The sequence below is a fragment of the Phyllobates terribilis genome, unplaced genomic scaffold (genome assembly GCF_046119375.1).
Source record: "Phyllobates terribilis strain yellow unplaced genomic scaffold, ASM4611937v1 Scaffold_11__3_contigs__length_659146591, whole genome shotgun sequence".
Lineage (NCBI taxonomy): Eukaryota > Metazoa > Chordata > Amphibia > Anura > Dendrobatidae > Phyllobates > Phyllobates terribilis.
In genome coordinates this window covers 526,145,235-526,167,151 of record NW_027362771.1, presented here as the reverse complement: position 1 = coordinate 526,167,151, position 21,917 = coordinate 526,145,235, and the positions used below count along the sequence as shown (strand labels likewise).

Genomic DNA, 21,917 nt, shown 5'->3' with positions numbered 1-21,917 from the left:
AAGGCTGTCCTGGCCGTGGAAGGCTAACAGTAGTTCCATAAGCCTTCCACTTACAGATGATGCTCCCAACAGTGGAGACAGGTAGGCCCAACTCCTTGGAAAGGGTTTTGTACCCCTTGCCAGCCTTGTGACCCTCCACGATCTTGTCTCTGATGGCCTTGGAATGCTCCTTTGTCTTTCCCATGTTGACCATGTCTGAGTGCTGTTCACAAGTTTGGGGAGGGTCTTAAATAGTCAGAAAAGGCTGGCAAAAGAGGTCTTTAATCCACACATGTGAAGCTCATTATTCTTGGTGCCTGAACTACTTCTTAATACTTTAGGGGGACCAAACAGAATTCTTGTGGTTTGAGGGGTTGAATAATAAATGACACTCTGAATTAACTTTTTACGTTTTAAAAAAAAACAAAAAAAAATAAAAAATTTGCTGCAGTGCATTTCCCACTTCCAGGCTGATCTACAGTACAAATGTCACAATGCCAAGTTAATTCCGCATGTGTCAACCAGCTAAATCTGCAGGGGGTTGAATACTACTTGTAGGCACTGTAATTGATTGACCATGCCTTTGTGCACCGATCGCCTGAACCTGGTTTGAACAGTCATTCTTTGTTGAGTCCCTTTAATTTCCTTGTAAAAATCCCTGAGGTTCCCTGATTCTGCCACTTTATTCCTTTTTGCGCTTCGCCCCTCTATTATAGAGATATTCACACTTATTACTTTTTGTGCATAATATGTGAAATCTCTGCCTGTATTGCTACTGGCTGTTTTTTTCAGCATTTTCCCTGGGGACGTGCGCTTTCACCTTTCCCTTCCAGACATTGCCAATCAAAACTCAGCAGCAGCTTAAGCAGTCTCCAACAGTGTTAAGCTGTGATTGGCAGCATCTGGGAAGTAGGGGTGAAAGCGCACACCCCAGAGAAGACTCCCAGTTGATCTACAAGCAGAGATTTCACATACTGCGCTCCAAAAGCAACAAATGTGAATATCTCTGCAATGTAGCAACTCAGCGCAAAACTGAAAAAAACGGCAAAATTAACAGAGCTCAGGGATTTTACAAGGTATTTTATCTAAATTTTTAATGTAGGCAATTTGCATTTTGAAATCTGGTGACAGATCTGCTGGAAATTGTATAGCTAAAACTCTGATTTTGTTATTTCTTTTGTAACAGGATTTAGTTTTGTGCTTTCTGCAGACCCCGGGTCTGTGGAGCAATTAAGATGACACATAGGACAAGTGATCGAGACTTACAATCCTCTGTTAGAAGAATGGGCACATCTCTCCTCTTTCAGTTGTCTGTACATGAACGAGAGTTGGACTTGGTATTTCTTGACCACAGTTACGCAAAACCATGGACAGCCCACCCAGATGCCAGTAATGCCCGTCCCACTCGAACACTTTTCATTACTCCACGGAGACAGCAAGAGAGTGCAGTGTAAGTTAAAAGTTCCTTTTCTAGCGCTGGGATTTCAGATTGTGGGAACATTGTTGTATACACCTCTAACACACTGAAATGATACAAAGTACAAATCAGGCTACATTTATATCTCATTTCTCTCTACATTCAGTAGATACAATAGAAAAGAATATAATAAACCCTGCAGGTGGGATCTGTTGACGATGTTTTGTTTTTTTACCTTTAAAGAGCATCCAGGAAAAAAAAAAACTTAAGGGGGTTGCCTCAACTTAAAGGAAATATCCGGGACTTTGTGAAAAACAAAAACTGTGCCTAAGTACTAACAGGCAGGTAGTTGCTACTTACATTCCTGTTGTCTATAGCGCCGTTCTTCCCCGGCACAGAACAGTCACAGACTGCCCTTGCCGGGGATTCAGCTGCCTCTGCTGACGTCACGTCGACAGAGCGGTGGCTTCTTTTCAGCCCTGCTCTGTCGACGGGCCGTGACTTCTTACGTCATTTTGATTGACAGTCAGCTCCCCCAGTTTGGCAGCTGGAATCTGGCTGTCAGTCAGAGTGACGGAAGTCCCGCCTTGTCAACAGAGCGGAAAGGAATCCGCTGCTCTGTAGACGTGACGTCAGCAGAAGCAGCTGATTCGCTGGCAGGAATGGTCTGTGACCCGATGGAGAATGGCGCCTGGCACAACATGCAGGTAAGTAGCAACTCCCTGCCTGTTTGTGAAAACAAAAAATTTGCCTAAACACTAAGTCCCGGATATGCCCTTTAAGAACAAGGTTCTAAAATGTCTCATTGCCGTGCAGTGATAGCCGTGCATGCGAGCCACCACTTTTTTCATCATCTATGAGACTGGCAATAATAGCTGAGCAATGTACTCAAGTATCTATGGCCGTTCCACAGACCACAAATGGAGCCATGGTGCTGGAGCATAGCCACCGCTCCGTTCTAGAGAGGCATTTCATTCTTGGCTTCTTGGGGACTCCAGTCGTACCCAGCAAGTTGAGAGGAGACAGCCCCTTTTAATACATTCTTTTAGTATTTATTCAACATTGTACTGTAGCGTGATTGGCCAGTTTTTCAAGTATTATATAAGTAATATTAAGTTGATTTCCAGGGAAGCAGATGTCCCCATTGATGTTGAGACAGTCTCTCCATCCCCCATGCCGTTGTATGACAACCAGAAGGCGAGAAGTGTTATGAATGAATGTGAACGTCATGTCATTTTTGTACGAACGGACACTGAAGCTCCTCCGCCCCCTGATGACTGGGAAGATCATGTGAACAGGTGAGATTTTCTGATGTTTTTCTAAATGCAGTCAATAGGTCTAACAAAAATAATGTACTCCTTATCTAGCCTACAGTTCTCCAGGTTCATCTACTTACATTGCTTGAAGCATCATTTATTTTTATTCCATTGACTGGAAAGGTGTATTTAAAGCTCAAAATCAAATATAAAATTCAGACCTTTTTCTTGAATTTCACCCCTTCATGCTAAGAAATGTGTGTTTGCATGCGTGCACATGTATATGACTGTTTTTTAGTGTTAAAATAATGTAAAATGTAAGAAATACCAGTTTTCTAAATAAAAACATTTTAATTTAGAGAAAAAAAATGCCACAAAAACACATAATTCAGCATATTACGCATTTGGGGGGCACTTATATCCACATTGTGTTAAAGGGACGTTATCGCCCCCTGGGACGTATATAACCTATTAATATGGGCATACAGGTGACAAAAATGTTAATCTAGTCCTACCTGTCTGCCTCATATTAATGGTTTTGATTACTTTATGGTAATGATTGCCCCAGGCCTTGGGCCCGTAAGAAATCCCCCACCTCCTGTCTTCATTATAATAGTACCTGCCTCCCCTGTGACGTGCAGTTGTGGCGCTGTAATCTTGCGCCTGCACGTTGACCTCCCTCACCCGGTCTTCCCGGAGACCAGAACCTCTTTTTACCCTATGGACGGCAGAGTGTCAGCGCGTCACTGCCGGCACCTGCGCAGAAGATCACGGAATACACTAGTCTGCGATCTTCTGCGCAGGTGCCTGGTCTCCAGAAAGATGGCGGGCGGGTCAGTCCGGCTCTGATTACAGTCTGTGGTGGAGCACAGGGGACGTCGCCGGCAGTGACGCGCTGAACTATTTAAACAGCTGCATTACATAATTTATGGAAAATAGATTTATCTAATACCTTCTTCGTGCTTTATTTTTAGAACCGGCTGGACTACGTCTCAGAATAAACTTTTCAATAAGATTTTGAAATCTCTACAATCTGACCGTCTGGCTAGACTCGCTAACGATGGTGTAAGTGTAATTTTTTTCTCTATCCTTATACCCATGCTCAGATATTACTACATTGTAAACCGTTCCTTTTAATGAGAATGGAATAATATTCTTGTACTATTACTTTACAGGCAGTTAATGAGCCAGTGCTTAGAAGGATCGCCGTGGATAAATGCGCACGCCGTGTACGACAAGCTTTGGCCTCAGTAGGTTGGGATACAAAGTTGGTTCAGTGGCTGCATACTACCCTCGTGGAAACGCTGAGCTTGCCCTTGTTAGCTGCTTATCTTGATGCACTGCAGACATTGAAGGGAAAGGTAACTGATTTGTTGGCTATATAGATTTGTGTGTAAATTGAAAACTTTCCATTGTTATGTTTTCCTCTGTAGTAATACATTTGTAAAACAATGGTGGTTTGGGGTATGTGCTGTTTATTTATCCTCTCTATGCCCCTCAGATCCCTGCTCTTATTGACCGCATGCTCCTGGCCTCCACTGTTAGGGCAGGAGGCGCCAGCGCAGAAGCATTATCCTTGCTGTTGAAGAGACCATGGGACCCTGCAATTGGAGTGTTATCTCATAACAAACCTGTAAGTTAACATGTTGTACGTTTTCCTTTTCTATTGTTGGATCCTTTGTGATAATTATGGTATATTATGGCATGTTTTTTTTCTCTCCTTTCTAAATAGTGCAAGCTTCCAGGTTCCCCACTCATTCTTATTGCCCCATCAGGACCAACAAATTCCATATTTCCCACATCACGGAGACACAGATTCTGGCAGTCCCAGCTCTCTTGCTTGGCCAAGGTTAGTTTTATATCATGATTTGGTTTACATTGTCTTGTTTAGCATAATTACATAAGAGAATTGGATTTTGTATTCACCAAAAATCCCTTAGCTGTATTCCCCAATGATACAAACAAGAAAATGAAAAAAAATAAAAAATTCTTTGCTCGTTATTTCCTTTGTCCTGGGAGCTGATCCGTTTAGATGGATCGACCAGCGCCACTAGACAAGCACTGATGGGTAAATATTTACCGATCGGTGGTCATTTAACAGCCTGTTTACACAGGCCGACTACGGTAAACGATGCGCCATGAACGATCTGTAATCGATCTTTCAGCGTGCTTAGGCTGCCATTGTTCTCTGCAGAACGCGTCCCGCTTACACAGGACAATGTGCTGCCGAGAACCATGATTATCAAGCCTGCTTGAAAATAATTACACGATCAGGTGCATTTACATTGAAAGATTAACTCAATGAGTGACAGCTATCTCTGCATACACATTTATTTTAAGAAAGGCTGTCCATCATTGACTTAGACCACCCAGTGAACTCCTAACCCAGGAATTGAAAAAAATTAATTAATTTCAAGTTATGCCAAATTTTTTTCCCACAAACCTAATGATCAATCTGTTCAGCCCCTCCTGACCTATTACATACAAATGGGATTGTATGTTCAACCTGCATTGCATATTAGATGAGTCCCTGAATGATCAGCTGATCATAGGGTGGATGCTCCTGAGACCTCAAGAGATCAACGCTTATATGTGCAGGAACATGATGGCACATGTTTAATTTCTCCTTGGGTAACGTTAAAGGGAACATAAGGCATTACACAGTGCCAATATAAGGTTGGCCGTGTAATGCGCCATCTTGCTGGGTCCTCTACTGAGAGAGATTTTCTTTATAGCTGCTCTGTGTTCTTGCTAACAAAAAGTTATCACCAATCCTCAACATAGGTGATAACTTCTATATCAAGGGCGGTACGACTGGTAATACCACCAACGAACGCCAGAGCACAGTACTTTTCCACTCCTTTTAAATGGAGTGGCGGTCAAGCATGGACCCTTCCACTTTATTCAAAAAGGCCTCATTCTGGTAATCAATAGGGATCTCAGTGGTCAGAGCCCCAGATCTTGAAGTTATCACTTCGGCTGTGGACTGATGATGACTTTTCGTTACCTGCTTAACCCTGTATGTATGAATTTTGAAGTAGAAAATAGGTTTTAATTAGGCTGGAGGATGGATATTCCCTTTAAGATATGCTGAATTATATTACAGATTTAGTTACCCCTTGGAAATTCTAAAAGCATCTGTACCAATAATAACCTAGTCACAGGAGCACTATACTCTGCTATCTCCAGCAGACACTTTGATCTACCTCTGCTCCATTTAACTTTGGACTTTTTGCACCCATGCTGCTGATCTGTGAGGGTCTCAAATGCTGGCATCTCCAGAGATTAGCAATTTATCACCTATTCTTTTGATAGGTGATAATGTGTAATTTCGTACAATCGGTTGAATTGTTCACTTTTAGCAGAGTATAAACTGATTTGATAACAAAGATCAGTGATTACTTGATTTTTTTTTCTACAACTTTTAGGTCATTCCTGTTGGCTCCCAACTGGTTAACAGTGGTACCGGGCTAACCTCATTGCAGTGCCTTGAAAACATGATTGCTGGATTACGAGGAAAAGTTATTGAGGTACATCAGATCTTCTAACTAATTGATTTCTCTTCTGTCCATCAAGTGTTTTTTATGCCTTTGTCGACAGTGTGTCTTGGAATTTTTACTAAACTGATGGATATAAAGGTCATATATTCCATGTGGAAAGCTGGTGACCAAGCAAAACGATCTATGTAATTTTGTGTCTGCCTTTTTTTCCTGGTAAATTAAACCTTAATTGAGGTAACTGAATCTTAGTCATTGTTTCTGAGTGAAGAAAAGGATACTACAGCTAACTTGTGACCTAAACATATATTTATCACTTTTTTGGTCTCCATACAGATCCACAACCATTTTCCTCACAAGCCTGTCATTTTGATTGGGTGGAATACTGGAGCTTTAGTTGCCTGCCATGTGAGTGACGTCTTTACACTTTTATGTCTGTGGACAACTACACACTGACATTTTTATTGTCCATTGCTTCCTAAATGCAAAACTAAGTAATTTTCTAAATATTTAGAACAATTTTTTACCTTTCTGTTGTAGAGTCTGTGTAACTTGCTGCATAGCCAGCTGTTCTGCTGTTTCTGACATTACTGGGACACCAAGTTACTCCTTAAAATTGCTGCTTTGTTCATGTTTACTTATCCCCATTTTTGAAGCCGTCTGCTCTGTACAAACCTTGGCAATAGTAACTTTCTAAATATTTAGTACAATTTTCTACCTTTCTGATGTAGAGTCTGTGTAACTTGTTGCATACCCAGCTGTCCTGCTATTTCTGACATTTTTGGGACGCAAAATTGCTCCTTAAAATTGCTGCTTTGTTCATATTTACTTGTCCCCATTTGTGAAGCAGTGCTCTATGCAAACCTCGGTATTACATTTTTTGTTACTATTTTTTTTTGTTCAGGTTTCTCTCATGGAGTATGTGACAGCCGTGGTATGTTTGGGATTCCCTCTGCTCACTATTGATGGACCCAGGGGGGTAAGTCATGGTGAAAGTCATAAAGCATAACAAATATTACTCCATGAAAAACTTGGTTTGATGTGATTTACTTGAGTGTGGGAAAAGCAAGGGTCATATTCCCACTTCTTGACTATTTTTCTCAAGGCTAGAGTATTATAACACTGAGGACCACTTCATCAAAAGAAATTCATGAGAAGTCCTTTAGTATACATAGCAAATTTAAAGAACATTTCTTAATATGTTACATGCATTTGCCTACGTCTGAGTACCTGCCTCCTGTGGGCGTACACTCCCGAAAAAAGTGCATGGCAGAGCTCACGTTCTCTCTGCCATCACCATTGCGGTCTATGGCCCCCGTCACAGCTTACGTCCAGACCCCGTTTTGCAGGGAATTTTAGGACATATGCCCTGACGGGGACAAAGAGTGCAATGTGAAAGCACCCTAAGACTTAAATTTAAAGAAAAAAGTCAGCTCCTCCTCTGCGGGTTACACTCGCCTACTGGAACCAAGTTACTCAATTTAGCTTAGTGTGATAAGAGTCACACAGGTCTGTGACCCAGACCTGTCTCTATGGTATTTTTTTAGTAATCTTCTCTTTTAGGTAAGGGAAACGGAGCAAAATGGCTTCTGTAATCCTAGCAAAGGACGGAGAGTACAGTGTGCCAGTGGTCAGAGCATACCCTCTTACATATGGATGGCAAGCTGGTACCTTTCTTGACTCAGTCAACATTCAGGTCTTGGGTGGGGATGGTGCTTGCCTTTGTCATCTGCCACCACCCCACAAAGCATGGTGCTTTGCAGAGTGTGAAGAGAATCCAAGGCCCAAAATCAAGGCCTTACAGGATACGCGAGTCTAGCCGCTTCCCTGCAGCCTTCTGCATTGCACTGGCATGTCCTTGGCCCGTGTTCCCAGCTATCATGGCCCCCTTTGTTTTTTTGCATTCCTGGCTTGCTTTTTGGGGGATCCTTTTTTCGACTGCGATTCCCCCACCGACCGTGGTCCTATTCTCAGGTGGTCCCTGTCTTGCCGCCAATTCTTCTGTCTCCTCTTGGGTGATACACTGGATCGTTCTCCACAATCAGCACTCCATTCTACCCCTGGGTAGGCTGACTGCCTCTAGGGGATTGTGAGGACCTGGCCACTTTCTAAATACTTTTCCAGCACTGAGCACCCCTTTTCGTCAATCTTAATTTTGTGTTTTGTTAGAAATTTGCTTGCTGTGTTTTGTTAGTGATTTGTTTGCTCATCAGTTCAAGCTCCGGTATCTATTCCATTCAGTGACCATATCTCCGAGACCTTGGGCCATTGTTCTCTCCGTTACCACAGGTAGTCTCACATGCAAACCCAGGGGATGGGTTCCACCTGAGAAAATATCTCCACTAAGGCACAGTTAGCTGGGGGAGGGAGGAGTGAGCTCTTCTGCCGATTCAGGGGGCTGAACCCTGTGCAGGAGGAAGAGAAGACTGATTGCTAGTCGGACTGAGAGCTGGGTGGTATCACGGGCTGCGGTCGTGATATCCATCATCCGAAGGAGCATATGCTGTGACTGCCAATATACCGGCGGGAGATACAAAAAGCTGTGGGCCAACCAAAAGTTGGGGGACAGTGGGTATCACCTGGTACGGGGCAGTGGAACTACTGATCCCAGGTTGGAAACTCAAGGACTAAGAGAATTGCCTGTTGGACATTTACCTGGAATTGCTGTTCACCGTGGCCGGAAAGAATAAAACTAATTGCATCGATAACCTGCCTAGGTGATTATTAAAATCCACAACCGCATATCCTTACAACTCCACAATCAGCACTCCATTCTACGCCTGGGTAGGCTGACTGCCTTTAGGGGATCACCACTCGGTAAACCATGCTGTGCTCCCCTTCTCCTGGCATCGGCTCCCTCCTTCTTTTTCTTTGTGTTTACTGTTTTTGTATCATGTCCATTTCTAAGAATTCCCACACAGTTTACCCTGTTCAGATGTTGGAAAAATCACAAAGCTTTCCTTTCCATCAAGATCTTGGACCACAATGCCATTTGTCTGTCCTTTCTCCATTGCCAGGACCAGCTGTCGGATCTCTCTGTCCAAATTTAGTTCAACAATGCCATTGCCACATCATACATCAACAATCAAGGCAGGGCTCAAAGTCGTCTAGCCATGGAAAAAGTATAACGGATTCTTGCCTAGGTGCAACAAAGAATTTGAGCAATCTTGGTGCTTCGCATACCCGGAATGGACAATTAGGCTACAGACTTTCTAAGCTGTGAGGGGCTAACTGCGGGAACATGGTCCCATCATCCATCCCGTCTTCGACTAGATCTGTCTATGGTGGGTCACTCCAGGCTTTTATTTTATGGCATCCAGGCAAAACCATAAAGTTCCTTGGTTCGTGTCCATATCTCACCATCCCTCTTAGTGATCGCTCTGGCTATTACATGAAAACAATTCTCCCTCCCTTATCTGCTAACTAAATAGTTCAAGAAGATCAAGTTGGAATGAGTCATGCCCATGGCCTACAGACTGGCCCAGAAGATCCTGGTATATTGAAGAAGTCAACCTCCTCGTAGAGCATACCATGGCGACTTACAGTTTGACCAGATCTACTTTCCCAGGGTCCCCTCTTGCACTCAAATTCACGGTTGCTTAATTTAATGGCATGACAGTTGAAGCCACAGTTCTAAAAGCCTCAGGCTTCTCTGATCAGGTTGTACACGATACACATTATGATTAAGACACAAACACCCCCCTCCTCTCGTATCTACCAAGGCCTTTTTCTTTTGGCGTGAATCCAGCAAGGTTGCTCCTATGTCTTTCTCTGTCCCTGCTTTCCTCACCTTTTTGCAGTCGGGTCTCGAGTTTGGTCTGGCCCTCAGTTCTCTTAAGGGCCAGGTTTCGGCCCAGTCTAGCCTCTTTCAGAAGAACCTGGCTTCCATGCCCCAAATAAGGACCATACATCAGGGCATGGCTCACTCAGCACCTCCTTATCAGGCTCCCTTGGACCCATGAGATCTAAACCTGGTATTTGACAGCTTACAGTGTCCTCTCATTGAACCAATCTGGAACATTTCACAGATTTTGCTTTCCTGAAAGGTGAACTTCCTGGTCGTGGTCATTTCCATCAGGCGAGTATCTGAAGTGGCAGCGCTGTCTTGTTCCTCTTCGTTCCTTGTCCTATACCTGGACAAAGTGGTTTTGTGTCCAGTACCTTCTTTTGAAGGTGGTTTCTTCCTTCCACCTTATTGAAGAGATCTTTCTTTCCTTCTCCCTCTCATGCTGCTGAGCAATCCTTACTGCAGCTTATTACTTGTCAGTGAATGCTCCAGTCAGACGTTCAGATTCTGTTTGTCATCCTGGAAGGTTCTCGTCAAGGTCTCTGCCTCTAACCCTTCTATTGCTCACTGGATTCGTTTTGCCATTTTAGAAGCATGTAAGGCCAAAGATAGTGCTCCTGCTGAGGGTTAAGGCTCACTCCATCTGGGCAGTGGGGGCCTCCTGCGCGATTTGCCAACAGTCTTCTGTTCTGCAGCTTTGCAAGGCTACTACTTGGTCCTCTGTCCACACTTTCGCCTGGGCAGAAAGGTGCTGCCAGCCGCAGCCTGAAGGATTTGCCTTTGCCTGCTTTTGGATGTCCTGTGGTTTCTTTTGTCCCCCATTGAAGTACCCAAGAAAGAAGAATTTTTGAGACTTAACATAAAATCACTTTCTTGTAGCCTTCATTGAGAAATACAGAACCCTTCCTTTTTGCCTTGTTTTGGTGTGTGATTGTTGTTGTTTTCCGTTGTGTTTCCTGCTTTTCTTATGGCTGTCTCACTAACTGAGAAGCTTGGCACCAGTAGACATGTTTAGCTGCTGAGGAGCAGCCAACAGTCTTCATGAATTGTACTTTTTAGTGTGAGCAGCATACACCCCATGGTTTCCTGTGTCCCTCTGTGAGGGCTTGGAGAAAGGGATTTTATGTTTAGTACAAAAATCCTCTCTTGCGGCTGATTTGTCATATGCTTTAGACAGATTGTGTGTATGGAATTGATAACTACATTCTGCCTGGCCTTTGTAAAAATAAGCACTTTTTGTAATTTACTGCTTATTAAAATGAATTATTTATTTGAATAGCACCATTGATTCCATGGTGCTGTACATAAGAAGAGGTAGTGTGGGAGTTGGAGACGCTAAATATGCGGTTAGAAAGGTATGAGGAGATCTAAGATAGGGCAAGGTCTTTGACGCCGAAGGAAGAGAGGATCGTTAGTAGGAGGCAGTGGTCAACTGTGTCGAAAGCAGAGGACAGGTCAAGAAGAAGGAGTACAGACAATTGTCTGTTAGCCTTAGCTGCAAGTAAGTCATTGGTGATTTTGGTAAGGGCAGTTTCAGTGGAATGGTGGGGGCTGAAGCCGGGTTGTCGGTTGTCGAAGAGAGAGTTAGGTGAGAAGTGGAAGGAAAGTTCAGCGTGAACGTGTTGCTCAAGGAGTTTGGAGGCGGATGGGAGCAGCGACATGGGGCGGTAGCTGGACAAGGCGGTTCGGTCGAGGAGTGGCTTTTTGAGGATGGGCGTGATTGTGGCATGTATGAAGGCAGTGGGGAAGGTACCAGAAGATAGTGATAGGTTGATGGGATGAGTGTGGGGGTGGGGTTGGGGAGGAGGTGGGATGGGATGGGGTCGAGGGCACAAGTGGTGAGGTGTGATTTGGAGAGGAGACGAGTAAGGTCTCTTTCCGTGATGTTGGGAAGGGAGGTTATGGGGGAAGGGCAATGGTGTGGAAAACAAAGTGGTTGTGGTGGTCAGACAGTAAAGACTTGCCGTGTTTGGTCAATCTTGTTTTTGTAGTGTGTGGCAAACTCCTCAGCAGAGATGATGGAGGTTGGAGGGGGCAGTGGAGGGCGGAGGAGAGAGTTAAAAGTGTTAATTAGCTGTTTGGGGTTGTAGGATAGGGAAGATATGAGGGTTGTGAAGTAGGCCTGTTTAGCAGAGGTGAGGGCTGATTTGAAAGCGAGTGTTGCTTGTTTGAATGCAGTGAAGATGTTAACACCTTTCTCTTGTTACAGCTTCAAAAGTGTGTTTACAAGCTCTATAGAAAAGAGCTTGTAAGCACTGCATGTTCTGCTGTCTAGCAGCGGTGGTTGCTCTCCATGGCAATGAGCTGTAATGAAAAGAAAAGTATTACTTTCTCAAGAGCGGCTGAAGATTTTAATAAGCAGTAAATTGCAAAATTGCTTTTATTTGCAAGTATTATCCAACAATATCCATTTATAAAGATGGAAGCATATTTAGAAGGAAGAAATTAACAGGTGCTGTTTTAATTAGTTTTATCCATATCAAGCTCCTTAGTATAGACACAGCCATCCCTTCATACACAAATTAATAGCAGAATATGGATAAATTCACACACTGCAGTCTTGTTGCAGTATTTCTAGGTCTGAAAATCTGTTTCATTCCTCTGAGTAGGGGGGTATTTTTGCAGCAAGCACAATGTTTTATGCAAACCCCATTCATAGAATTGGACAGATGTAGCAATTTCTCGCACACATCTGCCGTGTGTGAGTTTACCTTAAGTCTGTTATTTTGTAGGCACAAGTTTTCTGGCATAAAAGCTTTGATGAATCGGCCCCATTGTGCGCACTATGTGGCTTTTCATGTGGTTGAACCTGCATCTTTGCTGTTGCAGGATGTTGATGACCCTCTGCTTGACTTGAAGACACCAGTACTTTTCGTGATTGGCCAGAACTCTCTTCAGTGTCACCCAGAGGCAATGGAGGATTTCCGAGAGAAGCTCAGGGCCGATAATAGTTTAGTCATTGTTGGAGGAGCTGATGATAATCTTCGGTAAGAGTTAATAGAAAATAAAGATCACTAAGCAATCAAACGTCGCAGTAGAGTCGGTGCAGTGTACTAAAGACTAACAACTGAGCACATGGCATTTTTTGCTGAGATTTCCTTTGGAAACTCGATAGACTAGTGTGTACTTATAAAACGGTGCAGTTTTTCTTCATAAAGAATCTTAAATAAGTTGTGCACTACTTTATATTATTCCCCCAATGTATTCCCCTGGGGCCCCTAAGACTTATTGTAAATACCTTATGTTCCTGATAATGCCTGTGAGCGGCGCTATCGGTGACCAATCACAGGCATCACGTGACCCCGCGCTGACGTCACGACAAGTGAGGCGTGACTCAGCGCTTTGGTCCCTGCGGTGGCTGCTGGGTTGTGGGCAGGGTTACCCCCCGCGTCACACCCAGCATCCACTGTGCACTTTCCCAATGAATGGGGAGAGGCAGAGCGCGTGGTGGATGCCGGGTGTGACGCGGAGGGGTAACCCTTCCTACAGTCTGGCATCCACCGTGGAACCAGGAAGACAAAGACCCCCGGCTGCTGCCAGCACTTGTCGTGACATCAGCGGATGTCAGAGCCGGCAGCAGCCAGGGGTCACGTGATGCCTGTGAGCGGCCAGTGATAGCGCCACTCACAGGCATTATCTGCAACGGAAGGTATTTACAAAAAGTCTTAGGGGGATACATTGGGGGGGTATTCTAAAGTAGTGGACAACCCCTTTAACTTCTTACATGGGTATCCTCTTTAAGCGGTTTATCTCCGCAACCTAGATCAGTTGGGATTACAATTGCTGAGACCCCACAATCGCCGGCAGGGGCTTCTGTTAGTGTTTGGAGTGACGGTCAAAATTGCACTCTACCTCTACATTCATTCTTTACGTGATGGCCTGAAATGGCCAAGCCTTGTACCCCATTTTGGCAATCGCTGAGGGTCTTGTGGTCAGACCCTCAATAATATAGTAGTTATAAGTAGAAATTATAACTTTTTTACTTCGCTGCCACCTAAAGCTTACCTGGCAGAAATCACATTTAGGTCTTGAGTGTCTATGATTACATTTGTATTATTACTTACATATCCCGACCTAAACACGGCAGATAATGGCTAAGACATACAGCGAAGACCTGCCTCTAACAGCGACTGTAAAAAGCGATCAAAATGTCATGTATCCCAAAATGGAATAGAAAAAAGACGTTGACGCGCATCGCAAACAATAAGCCCAAACACAGCTCTATCGACCAAAAAGTGAAAATGTTACGAGTCTCAGAAAATGGCCACACAATCAAAAAATTTAATTTTTTTACAAATTTCCCCAAAAATATTCACCACTAAAATAATAAACTGGACAAGTTTGGTATTGCCGTAATCATTGTGATGAGGAGAATCATATTGCCAGCTTGTTTTCACTATGCAATTGTCACCGTAAAAACAATTCCCAAAAGACAATGTCAGAATTGTGTTGTTTTCACTATTTGCTGTACTTTTTTCCCCTATTTTGCAGTACGCTATGTGGTACAATTTAATGGTTTTATCCAAATTTACAACTCGTCTCGCAAAAAAACAAGCCCTTATAGGTGTATGTGGACATAAAAAAGTTCTTTGAAGAAGGGGAGGAAAAAACAAAAACGCTAAAATCTAAATTGGCCATGACGGGAAAGGGTTATACTGAGCCTTAACCACTTCGCGCCAGAGCCTGTTTTTGCCTTCGTGACCGGGCCAATTTTTTCAATTCTGACCACTGCCAGTTTATGAAGTAATTACCCTGGAACGCTTCAACGTATTCCCCTGATTCTGAGATTGTTTTTTCGTGACATATTGTACTTCATGATAGTGGTAAAATTTCTTCGATATCACTTGCGTTTATTTGTGAAAAATCGGAAATTTGGCGAAAATTTTGAAAATTTTGCAATTTTCAAACTTTGAATTTTCATGCCCTTAAATCAGAGAGATATGTCACACAAAATAGTTAATAAATAACATTTCCCACATGTCTACTTTACATCAGCACAATTTTGGAACCCAAATTTTTTTTTGTTAGGGAGCTATAAGGGTTAAAAGTTGACCAGCGATTTCTCATTTTTCCAACAAAATTTACAAAAACATTTTTTTAGGGACCACATCATATTTGAAGTCACTTTGAGGGGTCTTTATGACAGAAAATACCCAAAAGTGACACCATTCTAAAAACTGCACCCCTCAAGGTGCTCAAAACCACATTCAAGAACTTTATTAACCCTTCAGGTGCTTCACAGGAATTTTTGGAATGTGGAAGAAAACAATGAACATTTAACTTTTTTCACAAAAATGTTACTTTAGACCCAATTTTTTTATTTTCACAGGGGTAACATGAAAAAATGGACCCCAAATTTTTTTGTGCAATTTCTCTTGAGCGTGCTGATACCCCATATGTGAGGGAAAACCACTGTTTGGGCGCACGGTAGGGTTCGGAAGGGAAGGAGCGCCATTAGACTTTTTGAATGTAAAATTTGTCTGAATAATTAGCGGACGCCATGTTGCGTTTGGAGAGCCCCTGATGTGCCTAAACAGTGGAAACCCCCCACAAGTGACACCATTTTGGAAACTAGACCCCTTAGGGAACTTATCTAGATGTGTGGTGAGCACCTTGAACCCCAAGGTGCTTCACAGAAGTTTATAATATTGAGCTGTAAAAATAAAATTTTCACATTTTTCCCACAAAACCGTTTTTCATCCCTTAATTTTGCATTATCATAAGGGTAATAGGATAAATTGCACCATGAAATTTGTTATGCAATTTCTCCTGAACACGCTGATACCCCATATGTGGAGGCAAGTTACTGTTTGGGCACATGGCAGGGTTTGAAAGGGAAGGAGCGCCATTTGACTTTTTGAATGTAAAATTTGTTTGAATAATTAGCGGACGCCATGTCACATTTGGGGAGCCCCTAATGTGCCTAAACAGTGGAAACCCCCCACAAGTGCCACCATTTTGGAAACTATACCCCTTAGGGAACTTATCTAGATGTGTGGTGAGCACCTTGCACCCCCAGCTGCTTCACAGAAGTTTATAATATTGAGCCGTAAAAATTAAATTTTCACATTTTTCCCATAAAAAATGTTTTTCATTCCCTAATTTTGCATTATCATAAGGGTAACAGGATAAATTGCACCATGAAATTTGTTGTACAATTTCTCCTGAGTACGCCGATACCGCATATGTGGGGGAAAACCACTGCTTTGGTGTACGGCAGGGTTCGGAAAAGAAAGAAGCGCTATGTTGGCTGGGATAGGCAGCAGACACCATGTCACATTTGAAGAGTCGCTGACATGCCAAAACAGCAGAAACCCCCACAAGTGACCCCATTTTGTAAACTACACCTCTCAAGGAATTCATCTAGGGAAGTAGTGAGCATTTTTTAATTTTTAAATTTATACCATTGGGCAGTGAAAAAAGCATAATTATATTTTTACCACAAAAAAATGTTTTACCCTCAGATTTTACATTTTCACACAGGGCAATGGGTAAAAATGGTGCCGAAATGTGTCACACAATTTCTTCTAAAAGTGTCAATACCCCATATGTGGCTGTATCGTACCACTTAGCCATACGGTGAGATTTGAGGGGGAAGGAGCGCTATTTGACAATTGGAGAACAAATTATTGTAGAATAGGCATTTGGATTTGGGAGCACAAAATTTTCTGAATTTCTTTTGGGGGGCAAGGACCATTTCGCTTTTCCAGAGCCTTTCTGCTACCAGTAACTTGGAAGTCCCTTATATTTTTAACAGATGACGGACCTGAGTGGGGACTAGCTTTTTTTGAGGACTGAGTTGAAGCTTTTATTGGGAACATTTTACGTAACATTTATCCGGCGCTCTAGGCTGAGCACTTACATCGGGGTTTCCATCTAATTTTCCAAGTGATGTAATTCAGATGAAACCCCTGCAGGATCCATTCACTGTAATGAGGCAGCAGAGTTACTCTGGACTCCGTCTGGCCTCTGTTTAGTGGTGTCCTTTTTTTCAGAAGTGCACAAAACTGGCCAACCGCACTTTTATGCACGCCTAAAACAAATGACACCGTGGGATCCCAGGCTAGACGGCATCCACAGTGGCCTATATCTGCCTCATTACAGGGAATCTTCCATCATGGGTTCTGGCTGAATCACGTATTTCAGAGATTTACACGGAAACTCTGGTGTAAGTGCTCAGCGCAGAGCACAGGATAAATGTGAGCAGAGCCTTACTGGGATCTTTGGGAGACATAATAAACAAATCAGTAGCAGGTGAATAATATTTGTTTTATTTGTTTTTTATGCCGTTCCTAGTGTGATATAACTGATTAGATTACTTTATCCTTCGGGTCGGTGCGATTACAGAGATACCAGATTTATATCGGGTTTTTATGACTGACAGCTGTCACACACTAAAATACGCTTTTTTTGCAAAATCTAGTTTTTGCGTCACCATATTTTGAGAGCTATAATTTTTCCATATTTCGGCCGATAGAGTCATGTGACGGCTTGTTTTTTGCGGGACGAGTTGAAATTTTTATTGGAACCATTTTTGGGCACGTGACATTTTTTTATCGCTTTCTATTCCGTTTTTTGGGAGGTAAAGTTAACAAAAACAAACAATTCAGGAATTGTTTTTTGAGTTTTTTTTTATGCCGTTCTGCGTGTGGTCAAAGTGATCAGGCAGCGTTATTCTTCGGGTCAGTAAGTTTACAGCGATACTACACTTACTGTATTTTTTTTATGTTTTGGTGCTTTTACACAATAAAACAATTTTATAGAAAAAAAAATATTTTTTTTGCATTGCTTTATTCTGAGCGCTATAACTTTTTTATTTTTTGGCTGATGGAGCTGTATGGCAGCTTTTTTTGCGGAACAAGATGACGTTTTCAGTGGTACCATTTTTATTTCTATTCTGCTTTTTGATCGCATTTTTTTCCACTTTTTGTTTGGCGATATGATGAAAAAGCATATTTTTTTGCTCCTTTTTTTATTTATTTTTATTACGGTGTGCACAGAAGGAGTTAATTAGTGTGACAGTTTTATAGCTCGGGTTGTTTCGGACGCGGCGATACCAAATATGTGTACTTTTTTTGGTTTTGTAATAATTTACGGATTTATTGGTTTAATATTTTATTTATTTATTTTTATTTATTTTGTGATTTTTTTTTTTAATAGTTTAAAAACTTTTTTTTTACTTTTTTTTACATTTTTACTTAGTCCCTGTATGGGACATTAATTTTTATTTTTCTGATCACTGATCTCATGTAATGTAATACACATATATTATATTATATGAGATCTTCACTGACTGTTTCAGTCAGAGTCTCCTGTCTGGTATCAGCTACATACAGGCTGAAGCCAGACAGGAAGGACACCATATATGGCAGAGCTGGAGGCGGTCATGTGACCTCCAGCTGCCATAGCAACCCCAGGTCCTCAAACGAAACGGAGGTCTTCGGAGGTAAGTAAGACGACCCCCTCTCTTCCTGCTGTCTCCTATATGCCGCGATCACTATAGATCACAGCATATAGCAGACAGCAAAGGGTTAACATCACTGGGACCTGATCTAATCAGGTCCCGATGATGTTCCCTGTCAGAGCTAACGCTCTGCACCGGAATCGCAGTGCTTGCAGGACCCTGGGGGTCCTGAGCACTGCGAGACCACCCACCGTTTTTAAACGTCGGCGCTGCACAGAGCCCGGCAAGCGCCGACGTTTATCTACAGTGGGCGGTCGGGAACCGGTTAATAGCATGGCAAATGTTATAAAGAGTAAATCAAAGCACAGCAGTCTGCTTGTGACACTTGTCACTGTAACATTTTTTGTTTCTGATTTTCTACTGACAGGATTAGCAAAATGAAGAAGAAAACTGAAAGTCTGACGCAAAGTATGGTGGATCGATGCATTCAGGTAAACTATATCCCAATTCAAATTTCTCAGTCTGATCTTCATTACCTCTGCTAAGGTATTGTACCTGTGCCCATAACTAAAACTTAATTACATAATTCAGTACAGCTACAGTGTAAGGTATGACCACATGATATTTATATCATACGATTCTATAATAATTGCATCAAAGACATAGAAAAAGAGGAGTTTTGTAATCCTTTTCTTGTAGTCTTCATTGGGAAGGACACAGGAGACCATGGGTGTACACTGCTGACGCCAGGAGGCTGTCTCTAAGGCCATGGCCCCACTATCAGTATTCGGTCAGTATTTTTTCTCAGGAGTGGGAGCCAAAACCAGGAGCGGGTGATAAATGCAGAATTGGTGACTTGTTTCTATTATACCTTTTCTCTGATTGTTCCTCACCTGGTTTTGGCTCCCACTCCTGAGAAAAAATACTGACCAAATACTGATAGTGGGGCCGTGGCCTTAGAGTTACAACCTTAAAGAAAAAAAAAAGTTGGCTCCTCCTCATGAGGCAACACCCACCTACTGGCAGTTACGCTATTCAATAAGTGTTTCAAATACACACACACACACACACACACACACACACACACACACACACACACACACACACACACACACACACACACACACACATCCAGCAGAAACAAACGAGTGGGTGCAGTGTGTACCAATGAAGACTACCAGAAAGGTATTTTATAGTAAGTCAAAAAATCCTCTTTTCTCTGACACTTCAATGGAGGACACAAAAAACAATGGAACATCCCAAAGCAGTCCCTAAGACGGGAAATATATAAAAATGTGTAAGTCAAATCCCTCAAGTAAAACCCCAAGGGATCTTTCTGCCCAGACTTGCATACGCAGAAATGAAAGTGTGAACCCTGTAGAATTTTGAGAAAATATGGACTGAAAACCAACTTGCAGCCTTACAAAGCTGGAAGGTCAATGCCTGATGGCTGAGTCCAGGAAGCCTTGCTGCTTGGTTGGAATGAGCCCTGACCCCTGGCGGGGGCACTTTGTTCTTAGTGTTATAAGTTTCTAGAATGGCAGAAGGAGTATTCTGGAATGAGAAACTGGGTGTCTGAAGGAAGCTGTCACCGACAGGTAATGATGCACAGCTCTGACCACATAGAATCATAGAATGTTAGAGTTGGAGGGGACCTCCAGGGTCATTGTGTCCAACCCCCTACTCAATGCAGGATTCACTAAACCATCTCAGACAGATGCCTGTCCAGCCTCTGTTTGATGTCTTTCATTGAAGGAGAACTCACCACTAGTGATGAGCGAGCGTATTATGTTAACCCTATCAGTGAGCATGCTCGGCAAGTATTTGCAGCGTGCTCGAATGTTATGTTTGAGTCACTCCCTGTGCATGATTTGTGACTGTTTGACAGCTTAAATACATGTGAGAAATGCCTAACAAACAGGCATTCCTCACATATATTAAAGCTGTCAAACAGTCAGAAATCATGCACAGCGAGTGACTCAAACATAACATTCGAGCACATGGAAAACACCAGAGCATGCCCGTAAATCTCGAGTAACGAGCATGCTTGCTCATCACTACTCATCACCTCTCTTGGCCGCCTGTTCCATTCATTGATCACTCTCACTGTCAAAAAGTTTTTTCTAATATCCAATCTGTATCTCCTCCCTTTCAGTTTTATTCTATTGCTTCTCGTGTTTCCATGTGAAAATAAGAATAAAACTGATGCCTCTATACTGTGACATCCCTTCAGATATTTGTAGTCAGCTATTAAGTCTCCTCTTAGCCTTCTTTTTTGCAAGCTAAACATTCCCAAATCCTTTAACCATTCCCTGTAGGACTTATTTCCAAATAGTGTAAGGATTTCTCCACTGGATTAGGAGGACAGGGGGAAAGAAGAATGATCTTTTCATGGAAGGACGAAGGCACAAGATCTTGTCCAGGTGAAGTACAAGAATAGGGGAGCGCCTGGACAGAGTCTCTAGTTCTGATACTCACCTAATGAAAGTGATAGCAAATGGGAATGCCACCTTTCAGGAAAGCCAGAGTGGGAAAATGCTGTGGTTTGGTTCAAAGAGAGGACACACTAATGCTCTAAGCACCAGGTTAAGATCCAAGGGAGGCTGGCAAGGAGCAACAGAGTGGGCCACATCTTGAAGAAAAGTCCTAATTTGAGATCTTGAAGCCAGATCTTTATTGAAAAGAATGGACATAGCTGAGACCTGGCCATTGAATTTGCTGAGGGCTAAGCCTGACTCAACATTCGACTGCAGCAATGCGAGAAGAAAAAAACCATAGTGGTGACCTCATTAGATTTGCACCAGCGAAAGAAGGCCTTCCAGGTACGATGGTACATACGAGACAAGGATGGCTCCCGTGCTTAGATCATGGTCTGAACAACCTGATCAGAAAAACTGAGGTTATTAACGCGTAGTATACATGAGTAGCCTCTGCATGATAGGGACCATAGGTTAATTGCACAGGCTGGGGGCTATATTCTCTTTGCAGTCCGTGGGGGGGATCTTGGGCCGGGGCGACGGGGTGCAGGCAACATAGTGGGTTGACCCGACTGGAATTTGCACTTACAGGACGCACAGGCAAAATGTACAACTAGTGGGGGCTGGGTAGACTGGCATGCATGATTTTCTATGGGGCCAGACATAGTTAAAGAGAGTGAAAACGAGGAAAGTAGGGACAGGAAGGGGTTAATAGGTGCAAGGAAGGTGGGAATCTTGTTGAGGGCCATTGTGTCCGTTCCCAGGGGCAGAGACAGCCTACTAGTCCTGGACTCCTGGTCTAAGGAGCGCAGGAGGAGTGATCCAGGAGACAGCTGCCTTGAAATCCTTATGAGGCCCCACAAGAGACTGTTGGCGTTGATATGGGACGCTGCATAGTGGCAAAATGAAGGTGCCCAGGAAGGATGAGGGGACAGGGACACTGCATAGTGGGAGAATAGTCCATGCGAGCATCTGATTGGCCAATGACTTTGAGCGCTGACTCCAGCCAGGGCACTAAAAAGCTGCGGAGGGATTGAAGGGGCTCTGGAGCCATGAGGGAATCCCAGAAGGGAGAAAGGAATTCTAAAGAAAAGCCAGGA

The 21,917-nt window shown here is 43.0% G+C and overlaps 1 protein-coding gene across 3 annotated transcripts in view; it reads left to right on the top strand.

Annotated features, from left to right (window-relative positions):
- KANSL3 (KAT8 regulatory NSL complex subunit 3) overlaps window positions 1–21,917 on the top strand; it is a 60,122-nt gene that overhangs the window by 8,050 nt on the left and 30,155 nt on the right. For all 3 annotated transcript variants that reach the window (XR_012251343.1, XM_073653682.1, XM_073653684.1), the window contains exons 2-12: window positions 1,166–1,429; window positions 2,524–2,694; window positions 3,627–3,717; window positions 3,828–4,013; window positions 4,154–4,285; window positions 4,385–4,501; window positions 6,081–6,182; window positions 6,486–6,557; window positions 7,054–7,128; window positions 12,766–12,923; window positions 18,768–18,831. Coding sequence is in view for 2 of the 3 variants with exons in the window: in XM_073653682.1 (XP_073509783.1) it covers window positions 1,215–1,429; window positions 2,524–2,694; window positions 3,627–3,717; window positions 3,828–4,013; window positions 4,154–4,285; window positions 4,385–4,501; window positions 6,081–6,182; window positions 6,486–6,557; window positions 7,054–7,128; window positions 12,766–12,923; window positions 18,768–18,831 (1,383 nt within the window). In the remaining variant the exon portion in view is untranslated. The remainder of the gene's footprint in view (window positions 1–1,165; window positions 1,430–2,523; window positions 2,695–3,626; window positions 3,718–3,827; window positions 4,014–4,153; window positions 4,286–4,384; window positions 4,502–6,080; window positions 6,183–6,485; window positions 6,558–7,053; window positions 7,129–12,765; window positions 12,924–18,767; window positions 18,832–21,917) is intronic.